Source organism: Chroicocephalus ridibundus, chromosome 2 (assembly GCF_963924245.1).
Source record: "Chroicocephalus ridibundus chromosome 2, bChrRid1.1, whole genome shotgun sequence".
NCBI classification, from domain to species: domain Eukaryota; kingdom Metazoa; phylum Chordata; class Aves; order Charadriiformes; family Laridae; genus Chroicocephalus; species Chroicocephalus ridibundus.
This window is the reverse complement of record NC_086285.1, coordinates 169,290,045-169,310,473: the sequence shown is the minus strand read 5'-3', so window position 1 is coordinate 169,310,473 and position 20,429 is coordinate 169,290,045. Positions and strand designations below refer to the sequence as shown.

The 20,429-nt window shown below is 59.9% G+C and overlaps 2 protein-coding genes across 2 annotated transcripts in view; one reads left to right on the top strand and one right to left on the bottom strand.

Annotated features, from left to right (window-relative positions):
- BOP1 (BOP1 ribosomal biogenesis factor) overlaps positions 1 to 20,429 on the top strand; it is an 85,320-nt gene that overhangs the window by 11,739 nt on the left and 53,152 nt on the right. The window contains exon 3 of the mRNA XM_063327711.1: positions 5,517 to 5,627. Within this exon, the coding sequence (XP_063183781.1) occupies positions 5,517 to 5,627 (111 nt within the window). The remainder of the gene's footprint in view (positions 1 to 5,516; positions 5,628 to 20,429) is intronic.
- The window catches only part of HSF1 (heat shock transcription factor 1), a 116,842-nt gene that overhangs the window by 94,467 nt on the left and 1,946 nt on the right, over positions 1 to 20,429 (bottom strand). The window lies entirely within an intron of this gene.

The window sequence follows — 20,429 nt, the reverse complement described above, 5'->3', positions numbered from 1 at the left end:
AAAAGGAGGATCTAACTGGGCCGTTAACGTGCTCTGATGGTTATTTGACTGAGCAGCAGATGCAGCGGGGGATGCTTCCCTTCCCGATTCAGGTAGTCCAGGCAGCTGCTAAACAGCCTGCCTCGCTGGTCTTTCCGAGGCCGTCTAGCCTGGACGTCGTGGAGGCCAATTGGTCTTGGTCCAATTTTGTTCAATATATTCATTAATGACCTAGGTGAGGGGACAGAGTGTATCCTCAGCAAGTTCGCTGATGATACCAAGCTGGGAGGGGTGGCCGACACTCCGGAGGGCCGTGCTGCCATCCAGCGTGACCTGGACAGGCTGGAGAGCTGGGCAGAGAAGGACCTCAGGAGGTTCAACAAAAGCAAGTGTGGGGTCCTGCACCTGGGGAGGAAGAATGCCAAGCACCAGTATAGGTTAGGGGCGGACATGCTGGGAAGCAGCTCTGAGGAGAAGGACCTGGGGGTCCTGGTAGACAGCAAATTATCCATGAGCCAGCAGTGTGCCCTTGTCGCCAAGAAGGCCAATGGCATCCTGGGCTGCATAGGGAAGACTGCGGCCAGTAGGTCGAGGGAGGTCATTCTCCCCCTCTACTCTGCACTGGTGAGGCCACAACTGGAGTACTGTGTCCAGTTTTGGGCTCCCCAGTTCAAGAGGGACAGGGAACTACTGGAGCGAGTCCAGCGAAGGGCAACTAAGATGATTATGGGACTGGAGCATCTCCCTTATGAGGAAAGGCTGAGAGAGCTGGGACTCTTTAGCCTGGAGAAGAGAAGGTTGAGGGGGGACCTGATTAATGTTTACAAGTACCTAAAGGGTGGGTTGAAGGAGGACGGAGCCAGACTCTTTTCAATGGTTCCCAGTGACAGGACAAGGGGCAATGGGCACAAGGTAGAACATAGGAAGTTCCGTTCAAATACACGGAAAAACTTCTTTACGGTGAGGGTGACAGAGCACTGGAACAGGCTGCCCAGGGAGGGTGTGGAGTCCCCTTCTCTGGAGATTCTCAAGACCCGCCTGGATGCAGCCCTGAGGGATGTGCTCTGGGCAATCCTGCTCTAGCAGGGGAGTTGGACTAGATGATCTCTAGAGGTCCCTTCCAACTCTGAAGATTCCGTGATTCCGTGAGGCGATAGCTTGAGGAAATAAGTGGGACTGGTGTAGGCAGGGGCGATATCTTTTATTAAACCAATTTATCTAGCTGGAGGATGTGGAAAAGCTTTGGGATAGACAAGCCTTCTTCAGCTCTGCTTCTCTTTCACGCCTGTGGGATTTGCGTTCCTGAAAGCGTATTTCCTTTCCCTAATTTATCACTAAAGTTATTGCCTCTCCTTAGCATCTTTGCTGGCATAAGACTCTCGTTGCGGTCAGGTACGCGATGTGCTTTTTGCAGCATAACTGGGGAGAGCCGGCTCTGCCCGTGCCGGAAAGCTGCCGTCTCAGCCTGGCCGAGACACGGAGCGGCTGGTGCGGCTCGGCTGCCTGGTGCCGGTGTGTGACCGAGCGCGGTTTGTCGCCCCGCACGCCTTTTTGATGGTAAAATTGAGCTCTCTGAGGACGTGGCTCTCCTCAAAGCCTGCTGACTGTATTCTCCCTCTCCTTTTTGCCCGTCTGTTTTGTGTTTTCGTTCAGATTAATCCTTTTTTCTTGTTCCTCTGAACTCTTCTGTTGAATTTGCCTGTTGGAGTGTGGGGTAGAGGAACCCCAGCTGACCCGCATGTGGGGAGCAGGGGCTGGGTTTGGGAGGGAGGACGTTACAGGTCTCACCGGTGCGGGAGGCTTCCATCTTTCTTCCCTCTCCCCCTCTTTACAGCTAAACCTCTTCCAAGTCCTGTCTGGGCTGTCGAAACCCACCAGCTGTCCCAGCTCTCCCCTTCGGCAACCAAAACTGCCAGAAATGGGGTTCGGCGATGGCTGTGGGTGAGCTCAGCGCTGCCCGACTCCCTTCTGAGGTCTGGGGGTGCCGACTCCTGCATCCCCACTAGCCGTGGGTGCCCCACGGGGGGCCAGGCGGGTCTTCGTCCCCCGGCCCTGGCAGCGGCTATGGTTGCGGGGTGCCGGCGGGGTAGTTTTGAGGGGTTTCGCAGGGTTTCGCGGTGTGTCCGGCATCGCTTGCCGCCCTCTTGTGGAACGAGCCTTTCTGCATGGGGCCGCCTGGGCGGCGGAGCAAAGCTCTGGCTGGATTTCTGCCTCCCAACGAAGCCCAGGGCAAGCTCGGGGGGACCTGTCCCTGCCTGTCCCTGCCTGCCCGGGACCCAGCTGTGGGGAAAAAGCCTTTGCGCAAATCAAGGTAAATGTACCTGGAAGGCGCAGAGAGGTGTTTCGAGTAACCTGAGGAGTGAACGGTGACCGCGCTCCCCTGCGACCAGGTCCGCTGGCCCCTCCGCTGCTTACCCTGAAGCCCCCTTAGGGCCCTGGCCGGTTCAGACAGACCTTTTTTTTTCTGGCAAAATGGTTTTAGTCTACACCGTTCGCCGTTTCCCAGGCGGGCTTTAGTCATTACAGGGCGCTGGCGGTGCGATTGGTGTCCTAGCTGAGGTCTGTCTTATTTTCCTGGCAAAGCTTTCTTGAAGGGTTTGAACCTGCCGATAGACGTGTCTAACCCCTGGATGCTGGAGTCACGTTTGCTTTGCAGATGTGCCCAGCCAGGGTGAATCTCCTGCAAGAACCCCGAAGCAAGATCCTGGCTTGTGCCGGCTCTCCGAGTAAACTCAGGACCTGGGGGAGCCCGTGGGCCTCTGTTTTTTTTCTCCCCGATGGTGTGGGCTGGGAGGCTGAGCATCGCTGGGGTAAGAGCAGGAGCGCTGGAGCGACTGTGGGCCGCCTCCTGGCACGGCCTTCGCCCTCAAGGACGCTGGCAGCTTGTGGCACCCGCAACCCGGATTTGCTGTGCCGGCTCCTTCTCCGGTCTCATCGTGGCAGCGGAGAGAGGAGGGAAATGAGGGAAAGATGGAAACTCAAGTCCAAAGCCATCGTAGCGCCAAAAGCCTGGAAAAAAACTTATCTCCAATCTCCCTTTTTAAAAATTTTTTAATAAAGCCTTTTGTTTTTGCAGTAATCTCATCCTCTTGCCGGCCCAGTATTTTCCAGGCTCTCTCCCACCCCTCTCCCTGCGGCTCGGGGGAGCTGCGCTGGTGTGTACGTACAGCAGAAGGTGATCACACACTGTGCGGATTTTACTGCTCCCGCGAGGGACGTTTTCTGGGGCTGTTTTTCCGATTATTTCACTGAATCCTCCCGTAAACCCGATCTAGCCAGGGTCCCCATTCTCCCCCTACCCCCGCTCCGAGCGGTGACGGAGGGGGGAGAGAGAATCTCTTTTCCAGGGAAGGATCTGTAGCTTATTCGGCACCCACACAGCAGGTCAGCGAGTGGGCGAAGTCTGATGGTCGGTGCTGTCTGATTACCCGTGTCTGAGGAGGGAACGAATTCCTGCCCCAGGCATGCCCCCGCCGGTTGTCTCTGATGGAGCACAACGTGGGGCCGTGGGCCCTGCGCTGGGCCGAGCTCCGCTTCAGCGCGGGAGGTGTCCTGCCCGCCGAGGGCTCTGGCATGGAAAAAAAAAAAAAAAATGGGGATAACCCAAGCCGTAGAGGCTGCGTTCAGCTCCCTGTGGGGTTGGTCCCACCACTCCTGATGGGTAACCTCAGCTGGACGCCTCCGTCACGGTGCGTAGCGCGTGTGATGGTGGGAGTCTCTTCATCACGGTGATGTTGGCGCCTTGGGGGCTGTGCCTGCAGCCTGGTCCTGCCCTGTTCTCTACTCCAAAGAGGTTCGGAGTGGCTCCAAATGCGCACGTTACTTCAAAACTCACCGGTAACTTCAGATTGTGCAAGTGAGATGGTTGTGTGCTTTACCCAATCTCAAACAATTTGTCCGGCAGCTCCTGGAGTCCTGAGCGCGGACGTGGTGGAGCCCATCGGTGGTAGGACCTTTGCTGAAGTTCGGTGCTGGGAAAAGCCTGCCCTTGTGGTGGCGTCGTGGTGGGCACCAGAAACCCCCGTGCACTCGTCCTGCCAGATAGAGAGAACGGTGCTGCTGGGTCTGTCCTTACCAGAGAGAGCAGGCCCTGGGATCCGTTGGGGATCTGCTGGAGGGCAGATCTGCCGTTCGGAGAGACCTTGACGGGCTGGAGAAGATGGCTGATGGGCACCTTGTGAAGTTCAAGGATGGTGAATGTGAAGTTGTGCACCTGGGACAGGATAACCCTGTGCAAGGGGGCAGGCGGGGGCTGATGGCCAGGGAGCAGCTCCGGAGGGAAGGTCCTGGGGACACACCCTGGGAGTCAGCAGTTGTCCTGAGCAACATCGGCGGGGCCGGGGATGGAGTCCTTCACCTCTCTTTGGCACTTGAGACCCATCCAGGCTTGGGGTCCGGTCTGGGGCTCCCCAGTACAACACAGTGACAGGAATGGGACCGGTGTAGGGCACCGAGGCAGTCGGGGCTGGAGCGTGGGACCCAAGAGGGTCTGTGAGCTGGCTTCTTCAGCTGGGAGAAGGGACAAAGGGGGATCCCGTTGCTGTCTGCAGCTTCATGAGGGGATGGAGCCAGGCTCTCGTGATGCCTCGGGATGGGATGAGAGGCAACGGGGACGAGGTGCAGCAAGGAAAACTCTGGTTGAACGTAAGGAGTGTTCTTGCCCATGGGAGTGGTGCAGCCCTGGAACAGTACCCAGAGAGGTGGTGAGATCTCCATCCTTGGAAATACTCAACGCTTGACCAGACGCGATCCCAAGCATCCTGATCTACCTTGGAAGGTAGCTACGCTTTGAGCAGAGGGTTGGATTAGGGACCTCCAGAGGTCCTTTCTGGCGTAGATTTTTCTGTTTCCGTGATGTGAGCTTGTGCGGTTTCTGACGCAGTCCTTGCCTTCCCAAGCCTGGAGCTCTGCTGGCACCTCATCCTTGGCTGTTTGTGTTCTGACACGCTCAGGAGAAGCGGCGTTTCTGGGAAATCCTTTGCTGCCTATCCTTGCAGATTGGGTTGGTGGAAGCTCTGCCCTGGTTGTGTCTTTGCGTGGTCTCAGTGGCATTGAGCTCCAAGGGAAACAGAGGGAACAGAGGGTCTTGAAATAACTCTGGAAGATGGCTGGGTTATGGAAGCTGCGGAGGGAGAAATAATTTTGGGCCCAGTGAGTGAAAATGCGATTCTTGTGTGAGCTGAGGAGCTGCCAGAGAGCTTCTCAGGCAACCTGTCCTCAGGAGAGAGGTGATTGACCTTCTCCCTTGGCAGTCCCAGCTGAATGTAAGTGCGCGCTGCTTAATGAGCCCTTTCCTTCCTTCCTCCCCTCTGCAATGCGGTGTCCCAGAGGGTCTAAGAGTGAGAGGTTGTTCTGCACAGTGCTCTCCGGGTTGGGGCATGAAGCGCTTTGTGGTGATCTTGGACCTGGCAGCAGACTAGATGTCGGTGGCAGCTTCGGCTTTCATTGCCCGGCCAAGGTCTCCGCTGTAGCGGACACCAAAAATGCAAAGATTTGCATGGTGGAATCTCACTAAGCTGTTTTTCTCTGTCTTTCAGGCTAAAGGGGCTTCCAGGAAGAGCAAACTCTTGGTGGATGATTCGCCACTGAAGGAAAATGGGAATCTGCTCGCTCAGAATGAATATGAAGAAGACAGCTCGGATGAAGAGGTAGGACCCGTTGCAGCTTTTCTTTCTACGTGGGTATGAGACGGGGGTGATGGGTTTCCCCTCTTCCATGCTGGCTTTTCCGCGAACTCGAAGGGAGGGGAGATGGTCAAGTAATGTTGTCCCCGAAAGGGAATTGCCCGGACTGCTCTGCGCTGCTGACGCATGGCAGGGCAGCGGCACCAGGTCGGGGCTGTCGAGGAGACTCTTGGTGAGGGTCTGTTGCTCGGGTGCGTCGCTTGGAGCACGTGGGGGCAGCCGAAAGGAACGTCGTATCCACCTTGGAAAGGCTCATGTTTCCTGTCTGGGAAGAGCCTTCCTCCCACCCTTGCTAGAAGTCGCACAGCTGGAGCTGGGGCTTTCAGCCCGGGGTCAAGAGAGGGTTTCTTCAGGCATATAAAAGGCGACTGAGCCTCACCCGTGGCTCGTGGCGTCACCTTCCCTGTGCTGGGGTCTGCTCTCGGAGGGAACCTCTCCGGGTTCCGCGTGTCGGAAAAGATTGGAAACCGCTTGTGTGGAAGATAGCGGTAAAATGCCCCTAGGGTTTGGCTGTTCCAGCCAAACTTCGTTGCCTTTCTTAATCGTCTGCTAAATCAATTAACGCGATTGGCGTCAATCAGCTGTTTCAGTGGAACCCTGGGGTCGGGACGGAGGGACTGCCAAGGGCTGTGGGGGCGTTTGGATCTGGCCCTTCTTGCTGGGATTTTGGTTCACCTGAATGGGTACTGGGTAGCCTCGTGCGTGACTTGGACAAATGCTTGGAGAAGCCTCCTGGGTGCCGGTGAGGTGGAATCCTTCAGCCTGTCTCCTCCGGAACGGCTGAGAAGTAGCAGAGCACAGAAAATCCTGTGTGAGCAGGCAGGTGAGGAGCCAGCCGGTGCCCGCGGCGCCCTGCGAGCGCTCTGAACGAGGAGACGTGCGTCACCTGGCCGGCGAGGAACGGCCGTGGGTACGGGGAGCGGGGGGACGTCGGGAGTAACGGCAGCGTGGCACCCGGGGCTCGGGGCAAGAGTTTTCTGAGCGGGGGCGTGAGCAGGACTCTTGGCTGCGCAGCCAGCTTCGGGAGAGCTCTTTGGCATCGCTGACAGTTCAAAGGGTCTAAGGCTTGCGGTTCCTGGAGCTTTGAGGGACGCGTCTGCTCCTGTTCCAGCCCCGGTGGAGGGAGGGGGAGGATTGGGTGCCTGCCGGCCTTTCTGGGCCAGCGAGGGCCCGAAAGGTTAGATGGTAGAGGCCCACCTGGGCTAGCGCTGGAGCTGCCGGCAGTCCCTGCCCCCGGGTCTGGAATAGAGATTTAGAGAGAAGGGGGGGGAAATATATGACTATAGAAAACATACACTTGTGTAATGTCTCCAGCATAACCCGGGGAAAAAACCCTTTCATGCAGGAATTCAAGGTCTCTCTCCCCAGCTGGTCCTGCTTCAGGGCCCCGGTGGGGGGAGCGCTGATTCAGAACCTGTTGACATCAGAGCAGCTTCCAGTGGCTTTGTTCCTTGTTCCCCGTTCCCAGCCCCCTGCCCTCCCTCTGTAATTGTATTTATCTCTCTTCCATAAGAACCCTGATGCTTCTGCTTCCTGCGGCTGGGATGCGCACACTGGGTGCTTTGTGCTCGCCTCCCCCGAGGAGCATCGCCCAGCTCCTCTCTCTTGCTTTGTGTCTCGGTGGCCCAGAAGCGCTGGGAGGGGAGGGCAGCACCCCCCCCCACCCCCCCCCAACATCAGGCAGGGGCAGCTCGGACGCGAGTAGGGCCAGGAAAACGCTTTCTTCCCTGCAAACGGGATCACTTTTTTTTTTATTTTGCGTTCTCTTTGTTGAGACCTACCCTGCGTCGCAGCCTCGTCCCAATTAACGTGTAGCCATGTCTTAATTAAAGTCTCCGTGCAGTGCGGCGCCTTGGTGCGGTGCTCGTTAGGAGGGCGCTGAAGGCGTGAACTTCCATCCCTCTGGGTTGTCGGTGATGGCAGGGAGGGAGCACAGCCCGGTCCCACCAGTGCTTCTCCCACAGCCCACCATTTTGGGGTGGGAAGGGCTGGTTTCAGTGCTGGGTGTCGCTTCGTTACCCCCTCGCTCGCCCCTTGTCCGGAGTGGGCTGGTCCCTGGTCCCGCTGTGCGTCGGAGGGGGAGGTCTAGGTGCAGAATTGGGCCTTGGAGGGTGCAGAGCATGCCCCCCGCGTCCTCCCGGCCCTGCTCACCGTGCCGCCAGCCTCACACGGGGTATGTTGCTTCACCGCCTCTTAAGCCAGCGAGCGAACGGCAGCGTTTTGCAGTGGGAGCCTGGATTTGGGGTGGAAAACCTCCTGGCTCTGCCGTCCTCGATGGTTGGTGTGGGGTGGTCCTGGTGCACCCTGCTCCGAAAGGCAATGCCATCCCTCTGGATATCCCAGCCCAGGGATTAGCAGCGCGGTGCGGCCTGAGCCGGCATCCTGAGAGCAGAGCGGGGAGAGCCGTGGAAGCTGGAGATGCCGTGGCCGCAGCACCTCCTGGAAAAATGGCGGGGGGGGGGGTCCCAGCCTTTGTCCGTGCGTCGGCGCCCGGGGCACAGCTGCAGGAGCAGATCGTCCCCGGGCTCTGGGGCAGCACGCAAGAAATTTGGCAGCCTCTGGGTAGAGATTACGCCCTGCGCTCCCTGTCTGTGTCTCTCTCCGTGATAATTATCTCTGGCTTGATTGTTATCTTTAATGGCAGCAGCTCTAAATGTGACTGATGGGCAGTAACCCCCCCCCCTCGGCTTGTTCATACCTTGGGGTTCAGCAGCCGCCAGCGCCAGCACTCGGGGACTGCCGTGGCAGAGCGTCCCTGTCCTTCCCCTTTGGCTCCTTCCCCTGCCCGTCTCACCAGTCGGTGCCACACAGTGCCCAGCCGGGAGCACCCTTGGGTGCAGCTCAGGGTGCCGTGGGAGGGTGCCCCAATTCCCTTTTGTCCGGCTTCGTTTGCAAACCCCCAACCGGGCACCTGCAGCCGCAGCCCCCCGTGCAGCCTGCCCTGTCGCTCCGCTCCCGCCAGCGCCCGCAGGATTTTTTCCCTAAACCAGCAGCGGTTTGGGAAAACATCCGGTGCCGCCGCTGGCACGGCCGGTGCCCCGGTGTGCACGCCGCTGTGCCGGCTGTCACTCACCCGCCGGCGGCTGGCTCTGAGCTTGCGCGCTCTCCCCTCCCGCCTGTGCGTGGGCTTCGGAGCTCTTTAATAAAGAATAATAGCTCAGACCTGTTATGCCCCTGTGTTTAGCGCAGACTAAATTTCTTCTAGCTGTGCTCCTGCTCACTTGGCAGCCGCCGGCGCTCAGCCTGGCCGGGCGCCCGGGCCGCTCTCTGCCGTGTGCTCTGAGAAGAGACACAACAAAATAAATTGGTTTCCTGGCCGGGGCGGGTAGGGGAGCCCGTGTCGCACGCAGGGCCCTTTCCCGGTGCCCGGCGAGGAGGCTCCCCGCTCCGGGCGGCAGGAGAGCCCCGGTGCGTGCCCGCCGTGCCGGGGAGACGGTTCCCCATGGTAGGGCTCCCTGCCCCCCCGCCCCCAGCCTTAGCCATCCCACTGGCGCTCGCCCCACAGCCCGAGCATCCCATCCCCACGCGGAGATGAATGGCCGTGAGCTGCAGAGGCTGTCAGGGCCTCGCTGGGAGGAAGCAGTTTGGGGCTTTTGTTTGGTTCTGTTTCCTCCCGCAATGACTATTCCATATGTCAGTGGATAATGAATGAAGGCGCGTTGAGTGCTCCTCGGTGAGCCGGCGGCTGTTCCAAGCCCACTTCCCTCCTCCGCAGCGCAGCTGACCCGGGCGGGGGGGCTCAGCGGCTGGCCGGGCTGAGGGAGCTCTTCTTTCAGTAGCTGATTAGCCAAGAGAGAGAGAGAGAGAGAGAAAAAAATAAAAATAAAATCCTGCAGAATGTGCTGCTGGCAGACAGCTCCTTCAACTCATCGCTCGGGGGGGGTGTGTGTGTGTGTGCGCGGCTGTGCGTGCGCTTCCCGACCTGCCTGGCTCCAGCAGATGCTCCAGGCTTCCCACTCGCCGCCTGCGTTAACCGCGGAGCAAATCTCCCCCGCGAGCGTGTCTGGCCGGGCAGCCGCGCGTGCTCGGCCCCGTCTGGTGGCCGCGAAGGTGCGAAAGGAAGGGCTCGGAGCGGGAAGGGTGGCAGTGCCACTGGGATGGAGCTGAGCCCATCGGAGCCAGGAGACGAGTGACCCAATGGGTGCTTTGCCACCAGCCGGGTGGCCTTGGCGTCTCTCTGGGGATGGAGCAGGAGGGTCAGGGCTTCGCTCCCTGCCCTCGCGGCTCCGCAAAAGCTCGCGGTACCCCAGGGCAGAGCCCAGAGGGGCTCCGGCCCCAGCCTGTTCCTCCGGGGCTGTGCCCAACACCCCGAGATGGGAGCCCCCCTCCAGCCTGCCCGTGGGGAAGAGCGTGAGAGCAGGTTCCCAAATCACAGAATCGGAGAATTGCCTAAGTTGGAAAAGACCTTTCGGACCATGGAGTCCAACCATCCGCCCAGCGCTGCCAAACCCACCGCTACCCCGCGTCCCTCAGCGCCGCGTCTGCCCGGCTTTTCCATCCCTCCGGGGATGGCGACTCCCCCGCTGCCCTGGGCAGCCTCTTTCAACGCCCGACAGCCCTTTCCATGAAGGAATTTTCCCCGATATCCATCCTAAACCTGCCCTGGCGCAACCGGAGGCCGTTCCCTCTTGTCTGCGCTGGCTGCTCGGTGGGCAAGTGTTTCTGCTGCTGAATTCAAGACTTTTTCTTTTCCTTCCCTCTTCTATCGAGGGGAAAGTGCATCCTGGCGTGGCCGTGTCCTTTCCAAAACGTGTCTCGGGGAACACCGATGCGCTGCGGGTGTTTCGTACACCGAGAAGGGAGTATTTAAGGAGGAGGGGAGTATTATCAAGGAGCTTTAGAGAGAGCTCCAAATCCAGCTGAAGAGATCGTCCTAACCCGCGTTTTCCTGTGCTAAAGCGCGTGGCTGTAGGGGTAGCACAGGCTCCTTCCTGCTTTCCTGGGCTCCCAAGGAGTCACTTGCTCATGGCATTCAAGTTCTCGGAAAGTTCTCGGTGAAAACATCCGCTGCTGCGCTCGGCTATCGGGAAGAAGTTGGAAACGGGATGCAAGAAGGAAAGCACTGAAAGCTTCGTTACAGCCCGTCGGTGAGGTCCTCCAGCTGCAGTGCCATGCCCCATTTCCATTATTCCGTTTTGAAAAGACGTAGGGAGAGAAAAAGGAGCTCCAGAGATGGATAGCGGGGATAATTGGCGGCCTGGGGGGGAATCTACAGATGAAGAGACGTGAAAAGACAAGATTTGTGTCGTTTGGAGGCGAAGCGGAGTCTGAGAGGACACAATAACAGGATGTAGAAGGTAGCGCGGGGGGATATTTGACAAGATGAAAAGGCATCGGATTTAAAACCGAAATGGCAGGAGAGGGACGCGCACACCGTGCGGGCGGATTATCTTACACACCGCTGGCCTGCACGTTTCACGGCCATGAGATGCCGGTGGTGCCAAAGACTTTGCGAACATTAAGGTTTGCAGATACTAATGTGAATAGCAAGAACATCTGGAGCCTACAGCGTTTTAAAATAAAACTGACGCTCTCAGGACGTCGCGGATCAAAGCGTGGTCCCGTACGCCTCGGCGAAGGTCCCTGTCTGTGCCCGGGCAGCTGGTGCTGCTGGGTGGTGGGACCCTCCTGAGCAGACTTGGGTGACGGGGTGACAGCGGCAAGAGGCAAAGGACGGGGGTCTCCGGGAGCCGTTTCGCTCCCAGCTAAGAGGAAGGGAGGGAGGTCTCTGCAGCGCTGTTGGCAGCGATCTTCTCTCCAGCCAGACCCGGACAGTCTTTGGTCAAGTGCCACCACCAAAGGTGGTCTTAGAATCATGGTATCATGAATGGTTTGGGTGGGAAGGGGCTGTAAAGACCATCTAGTTCCAACCCCTGCCCTGGGCAGGGACACCTCCCACCAGCACGGGTGGCTCCGAGCCCCGTCCAACCTGGCCTTGAACCCCCCCAGGGATGGGGCAGCCACAGCTTCTCCGGGCAACCTGGGCCAGGGGCTCACCAGCTTCATCATGGAGAATTTCTGCCTTATTTTTAATCTCAGTCTCCCCTCTTTGGGTTTAAAACCCTTCCCCCTCGTCCCGTGGCTCCCCTCCCTGCTCCAGAGTCCCTCCCCAGCTTTCCCAGAGCCCCTTGAGGGCCTGGAAGGGGCTGGAAGGTCTCCGCGGAGCCTTCTCTTCTCCAGGCTGAACCCCCCCAGCTCTCTCAGCCTGTCCTCCCAGCAGAGGGGCTCCAGCCCTCCCGGCATCTCCGGGGCCTCCTCCGGCCCCGCTCCGACAGCTCCGTGTCTCCCCTGTGCTGAGGACCCCAGAGCTGGACACCTGCTGATGGGGGCATTTGGAATTCCTATGGATTTCCCAATAAAAGCCATCGTACGGGCTGGTGTAGGGACCTCGGCTGCTGCGCACTTTGTGCTTGAAGTGCCAGCTGGACAGAGGTGGAGGGGCCCGAAGCAAACTCCGTGCCCTTGCCTGCTGTCTTTCCCTGCTCCCCGGTAAAGAGGTGGGGGGGTTTTGGGACCGCCCCTGTGCCTGGGTTTCAGTCCTCGGTGACTGTCCTCGGGGACGCTGCGGGACAGCAGGGCTCACCCAGGAGGGGAACCGTCAGCAGCGGCGAGCAGCTTGGGCACTTGCTCGGGGTTTCTAGCGTTTGCAGCCAGGACGGAAAGTTTCCGTGCGCTGTGTGTGATGGAGGGTGGGGGGACTGGGGCTGGAGCCACCGGCACGGGGGCAAGCCCGTTCCCCACGCTCCTGCTGGCGATGGGTTGGTCCTTGCCGTGCGTCCTGGCCTGGCAAGGGTGGGTGGAAAGTGGGCTGGTTCCACGCGGCCCCTCGGCGTGGGACGGTCCCCGGCAGCCTGGCCTGGCGCGGGCTTCTCTCCAGGGCGGGATGAGGAAGACGTCGAGGTCCCGGTGAGGCCGGTGGAGAGCAGGGAGGGAAAGCCACCAATTAACGGGTGCTGATACAACCGTAACCAGAAAAAAGAAAAAAAAAAAAAAAAAAAAGAGCTAAATTACTCTGTCTTTTGGCTGGCCCAAACTTGATATTTAAAGCGTTTGTCAAGCAGCTCAGTTGGGGCAGGAAAGGCTTTTTCCTTCTGGAAGGAATGACATCACCGAATACACTTAAACGATCAGGTCCCTGACCCAAAGAGAGCGAGAAACCCACAACAACTTTCGGCTGATGAGTGGAAACTTTTCTTTCTTTCTTTCTTTCTTTTTTTTTTTTTTTTTTTTTTTTTTTTTCCATTTACTTTCCCCCTCTGCGTGCCGGCTCTGCGCCCTCTGCTGCGGCTCAGCTTACGGCTCGTCCTTTCCAGAGCCAACTGACGTCTCTCCGAGCGGGCTCCTGCCATCGGGGCGACCTGGGAGCTGCTGGGGGGGGGGGGGGGCCCTCATCCTCCTCTTCCTCCTGCTCCCACCTGCTCCAGGGCCCTGCTGGGAATCAAAAGGCTGCGCTGGTGTTCGTGGTGCAGCGTGGCAGGGCATGGCGCCGAGGCTGCCGCCGCAATGCCAGCTCACCGCTGCCGACACCGCCTGCCCGGCGAGGTTGAAGTTGCCGTTTGGCGATGCTGTCGCCATCCCCCTTTTTCCCCCCCGCCCGGGGCCCGGCATCTCCTGCCCTTTGCGTGGGGCTGCTCCGTTGGCAGCGCGGGCTCCCTGCCAGGTACCCACAGCTTCCTCGAGCAGGTGGCGGAGGCAGGAATCAGCCGGCCCCCAAATCCAGGACGGACAGGGCTGAGGATTTCCCTGGCCCCAGGTTGGGTGGAGGAGTCCCCGCGCCACCTCACGGGGTCTGGCAGTGTCCCCTTGCCTCTCCCGCTCTGCACAGCGTTGTCCTGGCGGGACTCGCGCCACGGACTCGGCGTGACCTGGCACGCTGGTGCCCTGCTCCAGGGAAAGGCGCGCCAGCCTCCTCGCTGTCCGTTCCTGCCAGGGTGGCAAGTGCAGCGTCCTCCCCCCGGGCCTTCGCCGAGCGACTCCCGTCCCTCCGCCGACTCTGCTGGCAGAGCCTTCCCTCCGGGCAGCCAGGGATCCTGCTTCCATTTCAACCAACAGCTTGTCTCCTGCTGGAGTCTGCGTGCCTGGGACGCGTGGCCCTGGTCCAGCAGCGTGGGCATTTCCCTCTGGGCAGGGACCCCCAACACCAGTCCCGACGCTGGGGTGGCTGCTCCGGCCTCGGGGGCTGGCCTGGGCCTCCCTCCCCTTCCAGCCCAGGGGTCTGGGGACATGTGCATCTCCAGACCTGAATTGCTGGCCGCTGTTCCAATGTCCCACTTCATTAGGCTCGGCTCCGCTCCGGGTACTAGAGAACGTGCAGAGGAAGCAGGAGGCTGCTTGGCCAGTTCAGGGGACCGGGGTGGGTCGGGTTGTTAGTCCAGGGCTAACGCTCCAGCCCAAAGATTATTTTCCTCAAGCTGTAACGCGCCGAGCAGATATTTGCTGCCCGTTTAAATGGTCGGTGCTGAGATTTGCTAACGGACACACGCATCTCCAGCAGGGAAGGCTTTTGCGAATCCATTTTCCGCTCCTGGCGACAGTGTCCGGTGTTTCTTGCCCCAGTGCCTGCGTTTAACCCTGCGTCTCCCGCTCGCCAGGTCCTCGCTGCCGCGGTGCCTCTTGGCTGAGCCTGGTTTTGCCTGTGGACGGGGGAATCTCATCACAGGAGAGACACGGAGGTGTCGGAGCGGGGCCAGAGGAGGCCCCGGAGATGCTGGGAGGGCTGGAGCCCCTCTGCTGGGAGGACAGGCTGAGAGAGCTGGGGGGGTTCAGCCTGGAGAAGAGAAGGCTCCGCGGAGACCTTCCAGCCCCTTCCAGTCCCTAAAGGGGCTCCGGGAAAGCTGGGGAGGGACTCTGGAGCAGGGAGGGGAGCCACGGGACGAGGGGGAAGGGTTTTAAACCAAAAGAGGGGAGATTTAGATGGGATATCGGGAAGAAATTCTTTGCTGTGAGGGTGGTGAGCCCCTGGCCCAGGTTGCCCAGAGAAGCTGTGGCTGCCCCATCCCTGGAGGGGTTCAAGGCCAGGTTGGACGGGGCTTTGGGCAACCTGGGCTGGTGGGAGGTGTCCCTGCCCAGGGCAGGGGGTGGCACTGGGTGGCCTTTAAGGTCCCTTCCCACCCAAACCATTCCATGATTCCATTAATCGACACCCCTCCGAAGAATTACTGGCTTCTGTACTCATCTCACCCGGAGTTTTGTTTGGCTTTTCCAGCCCCCGACCGTGTCAGCGGTGTCAGGGCGCTCTGTGGGAAGATTCCTGAGTTTGCTGCGGTGGCTGTTGATTCCTAAGACAGTGCTCAGAAATTTGGGTTAATATATACACACGTATGGAAGGCTCTTTGCGAACCGGCGTTTCCCTGCCAGGCTTGGGGCTGACGGCTGGCTCCCCAGGGAGCTTCGGAGCGGCCTGTGCCCACAGGGATTCCTCTGAGCACACGTCAGCTGGGTGTATCCGAAAGCTCAGATCTGAGGCCAGAGAAAGGAGATACTTTGGAGTTAGGCGAGAAAGTGTCCAGACAGTCAGGGCTGTTGGGAAGAGGCGCATGACTCAAGTGAAAAACAGCACGAGCACCCTCCTCGTTTTCCTGAGACGTGGGTTGTCGAGCGTGGACGGCAACCTGGGGGCGAGCAACCTGGAAACAATTATTTGGACTTTGCCTTTGGAGAGTCGTGCTCTCAGAAGGCTTTTCAACATAATAAAAAAAAAAGAAGAAAAACAGGCAGCCTGTTGAACTCCCTTTGGGACCAGGCGTTTCCCACCTGGGGTCTCTGGGTGCTGTGAGAATCCCAGTAATGGGTGATCCAGGACGAGCTCAGGGAAGCTTTAGCTCGGCCGCTTTGCCGTCTCTTTGGAGCGAGGGTGTCAGCTCTGCCCGGCACGGACGGGGATGCTCCGGCGCTGCTCCGGCACCCCCACGCTGGGGGCGACACGGCTGCTCGAAGCCCTGGGCTGGCAGAGCTGGGTCCGGTCCCTCCTTCCTCTCCCTCACGCTTCTCTCGCAGGCTGGCCTCCCTGATTTATTTTTTTTATTTCAATTTTTTTTTCATCTCTTCCCTATCCAGTAGCACAGCTTGTCCAAAAAAACACCGCTCCACTTCACTTCAATTCCTGGAAAAACCCTGGAACAAAATAACCAACCCCTTTGCAAACCTCTGGAAGATAGCGAGCGGGTTTGGAACTGCCAACAGAGACAAGTCTGTCAAAACGATCTGCCTGCCTTCTGCGACAGGGGAGCGGGGCAGGGCGGTAGGTGTCGGGGACGGGAGCCTCGGGAGCCTGCTGGCATTGCCTCCTCTCTTGGTGGCTTCTTGGGAGAGTCCAGGTGAAGGTTTTGCCCGTGCGTGCCCGGCTGGCGCTGACTCTTGGTGGGGCATCGGCATCTTGGCTTCGTGGGGAGGGTGGCGGGAGGCAGGCGCCTGTCCTGCAGGGCTCTGCGCTTGGCTGTCACCTCCGTCGGGACTTTTATTAGGGGCGGAGGGTGTGCTGACGACAAGACACAGCGGTTAATCCGTACGGACTATGGTGGAGGACGGCAAATACCAGCTGCACCAGCGTGTACCGCATCTCCAGTGTTGTGTCCAGTTTTGGGCCCCTCGCTACGAGAAAGACACTGAGGTGCCGGAGCGGGTCCGGAGAAGGGCAACGGAGGTGGCGAGGGGTTCTGGAGAAGGAGGAGAAGGGTCTGGAGAACTTGTGAGGAGCGGCTGAGGGAGCTGGGGGTGTTCAGCCTGGAGAAAAGGGGGCCGAGGGGAGACCTTCTCGCTCTCTGCAGCTCCCTGAAAGGAGGGGGCAGCCAGGGGGGGTCGGGCTCTTCTCCCAAGGAACAGGCCACGGGACAAGAGGGAACAGCCTCCAGTTGCGCCAGGGCAGGTTTAGGATGGATATTGGGGAAAATTCCTTCATGGAAAGGGTTGTCGGGCGTTGGAAGAGGCTGCCCAGGGCAGCGGGGGAGTCGCCATCCCCGGAGGGATGGAAAAGCCGGGCAGACGCGGCGCTGAGGGACGCGGGGTAGCGCTGGGTTGATGGTTGGACTCCATGATCTGAAAGGTCGTTTCCAACCTCAATGACTCCGTGATTCTGTACTACAAGATGTGCTGCTGCCGTCGGGTAGGTGGTGTCCTGCAAAGGAGAACAGAGGCTGATGGTGAGCAACACCATCACGGTGTTGTGGAAAAGGCGAGGGCTGAGCAAAGCCGTCTGAGCAGGCTTCTGCGGCACCCGCGCGGTGTCTGCTCTGCCACGTGGAGGTGTTCCCCGGAGGTGTTCAGCCACGTGGACGTGGGCTTGGCTGGAAAGGGAGTCCTGCTTCCGTGCTGCTCCTCGGGAGAAGGGGGCCCGGATCGGAGAGCAGGAAAGCAAGCGCTGAGAAGTTCTCCCTTGGGTTTCGATGAGAGGTTTTTAGCCGCAAGGGGAGATGCTGAGAGCCCGCACCCCGAGCGCTGTGTCCAGTGCTCAGCCCCCCGGTACAAGAGACATGGACTGACCGGAGCGAGTCCAGCACAGGGCCACCAAGATGCCGAAGGGGCTGGAGCATCTTCCACGCGAGGAGAGAGCGAGAGGGCTGGGACTGCTTATCCAGGAGACAGGGATGTGCAGGGAGGGTGTCCTCAAGGTGTGTAAATCCCTGGTGGGAGAGAGTGAAGTCAAGGGAGCCTGGCTCTTCTCGGGAGTCCCCACGGCCTGGGTACAGGGCAAAAGGTATAAATGAAAACCTGTGAAATTCCCTCAGAACATCAGGAAACGCTTGTTGACTGTGAGGATGACCGAGCACTGGCACGGAGTGCCTGGGGCGGTGGTGGAGTCTCCATCCTTGGGGATATTCAGAAGTCATCTGGACACGGTCTTGGGCAACCACCTCCTTCCTGGTGACCCTCCTTGGGCCGGGGGCTGGACTGGGCGATCTCCGGAGGTCACTTCCACCCTAAAAACAAACTGCTCAGCGAGTCTGTGAACAGGCAGAATTTGGGTTTTCTTTTCTCTCAAGCGGGGATCGGATTTTGGAGCTTGGCTGTTGGGCTGGGTGATTGATGAAGGTGGGTTTGGGGGGCCGCCTTCCCCCGAAGGGTCATTTTCTGGCCGTGCCCATTTAATGGGGCAAAGTCAGCAGTTGCTGGCTCTGCTGCAAGAAGGCTTCCAGGAGCAAGCTCTGGGTTTTGGGGAGCCCATGGGGGCTCTCGGGCGCCTCCCGTCCCCAGAAGTGGTGGTTAGGGAGAAGAATTTTTGGAAGGACCTTCTGATCTGCAGTTGGGCTGCGTGTTGGGGACACGGGGCGTCAGTTGGTGTGGCCTGTCCTGTAATCCATACCTGGGGACACGCATGGCGTGCCAGGGCTCAGCATCCCTCCGGACAGTCTCCTCTGTGGCTCCGCAGCCCTTGGGGACGCTTCTTCCCCAGGCAGAAACACGGAGCCCGTCCAGGGGGGCGAATGGCCGGACCTTGGAGCAGGCCCCGAGCTGAGCCGGCTGCGCTCCGGCCCCTGCAGTAGCCACGCCGCCGGGGCCCCCGGCGCGATCGGAAGCACTGGCCTGTGCCTGCGTTCGCCTCCGGGCCTCGGCTGTAACTCTAGAGCCTGCGGAGCCGCTGCCGAGCGCCTGTTTGTGTGTCCGGGAACCACGCGTCGCTTTGCTCTGCGGCCAAACGCCGTTAATGGCTTCTGCCGGCTACCGAACCGACAGCTGCCAGAGGACTTGGCCTCGGCCCCCCGCTCCCAGAGCGTGTCCCCACTTCCCTCTGCGTCCCACCCCAGCTGCAAGGTTCGCTCGCAGCCTGCGCTCTGGCAGCCGGGCTCTTTCTCATGTTTCCTAAGCTCCGGAGCGATCCCTCTTTGTTTAGGAAAGTGCCTCTCCCGACGGCCACCGTGTCTTGAAAATCGCTCACGGACGAGGCTCCCCGGTGGATTGGCCGCTGCCCTTCGACCGGGCTGGGGGTCCGGCTCCCCCCGCCTCATCTGCCGGCTCTTGGGGAGCAAACCGACCCTGAACCCCCTTTTCCTTCGCCTGCCCCCGCACGAGTTCGTCCCCTCTTTCCTCTCCCAGCGTCAGGTTTTCCTACCACATCGGGTTTTCCCATTACGCGTTACTCAGGCGTGGTGGATGCGGGTGACAATCAGACGCTATTTTGTGGGGATGCGGGTCCATCTGCCTCCCGGAGAAGAGCGTCCTGTCCCTCCGAGGGGCTGCCGCCAGGGTCCGGCTTCATTCTGGAGCTGGGCTCGGATGGCAGGAGGGGGAGGAGGTGCGCTGAGAGCTGGCTTTGGAGGGGCTTGGGAGTCATTAAAATCTGTCTTGCTTTTTACTTCATGGCCGAGGCTTGTGGCGGGTGGTGGAGGGGAGGCAGAGGCATCCTGCGCAGCAGGGGTGGGTGGTGGGCTGCCAGCGCGCTTCAAGGAGCGGCGACCCAGGGCATTGCAGCCCCTGCCTGGAGCTTTCTGTCTGCCCGAGGCTCATAGAATCACGGAATGGTTGGAGTTGGAAGGGACCTGAAAGATCATCTAGTTATGACCCCCCTGCCCTGGGCAGGGACACCTCCCACCAGCCCAGGTTGCCCAAAGCCCCGTCCAACCTGGCCTTGAACCCCTCCAGGGATGGGGCAGCCACAGCTTCTCCGGGCAACCTGGGCCAGGGGCTCACCGCCCTCACAGCCAAGAATTTCTTCCCGATATCTCACCTAAATCTCCCTCTTTTGGTTTAAAACCCTTCCCCCTCGTCCCGTGGCTCCCCATCCTGCTCCAGAGTCCCTCCCCAGCTTTCCCGGAGCCCCTTGAGGGACTGGAAGGGGCTCCATGGTCTCTCTGGAGACTTTCTGTGCTGCCAGCGCACGGTGCCGGCTCATGGGCAGCGTTTCCCCCCTCCCCAGCCCCCCCAAGCCCTTCTCTCAGGGCTGCTCTCCATCCCCCCACCCCCAGCCTGGGCTGGCACCGGGGACTGCCCCCACCCCGGGGCAGGACCCTGCACTTGGCCCGGTTGGAGCCCAGGAGGTTCACGCGGGGCCACCTCTCCAGCCTGTGCGGGGCCCCTCTGGGTGACATCCCGTCCCTCAGCCGTGTCACCCCCCCCATGGCTTGGTGTTGTTGGCAAAGTTGCTGAGGGTGCCCACGATCCCACTGTCCGTGCCGCCGACAAAGACATTAAACGGTGCCGAGGTTCTCCCAGGCTGGGGCTTTGCCCTCAAAGAGCGAGAGGTGTCCTGTCCGGCGCACACCGCACGAGTCCCGTCAGCTGGAAGCGACGCTCTGGGCTCTAAGTGAAGCGGGTGTGAATGACGTGACCCGCTCTGTGCGCTGCGCTGGGGAAGGCTGGGCTGTCGCTGTGAGGGTGGAGGAGAAATCCTGGCCCCTTCCAGGCGGCTGGTGGCGGGGCGAGGAGGCTCCAGTGCCTCCGCTGAGGCTGGGGAGGTTGGTGAGGTTGTGCCGAGGGCCAACCGGGAGCACCGCAAGACCCTGGCCGCTGTGCTCGGGACACACACGATTTACTTCATTTAAAGGAAATTTCCAAATGAAAGCTTCTGTGGCGGGACCCGAGTTTCCCCTGGGAGGAGTGGTTGCCTCCTGAAGGCGGGGGGAGCAGCAGCGTCGCTTGTGCTCTCTGAAGTACAAATATTTTATCTGTAAGCGCTGGAAGAAGGGCTCTGGGCTATGGGGACAGAGGCTGCGCCTCATCTCGCCTCCGCTAAGAGTTAGGTGGCCAGAGGCTGCAGGAGAAACTCTCCGTTGCGGGGCTGTGATGCTTTTCGTGTGGCCTTTTTTCCAGAGGAGCTTGTTTTTTCTCACTGCT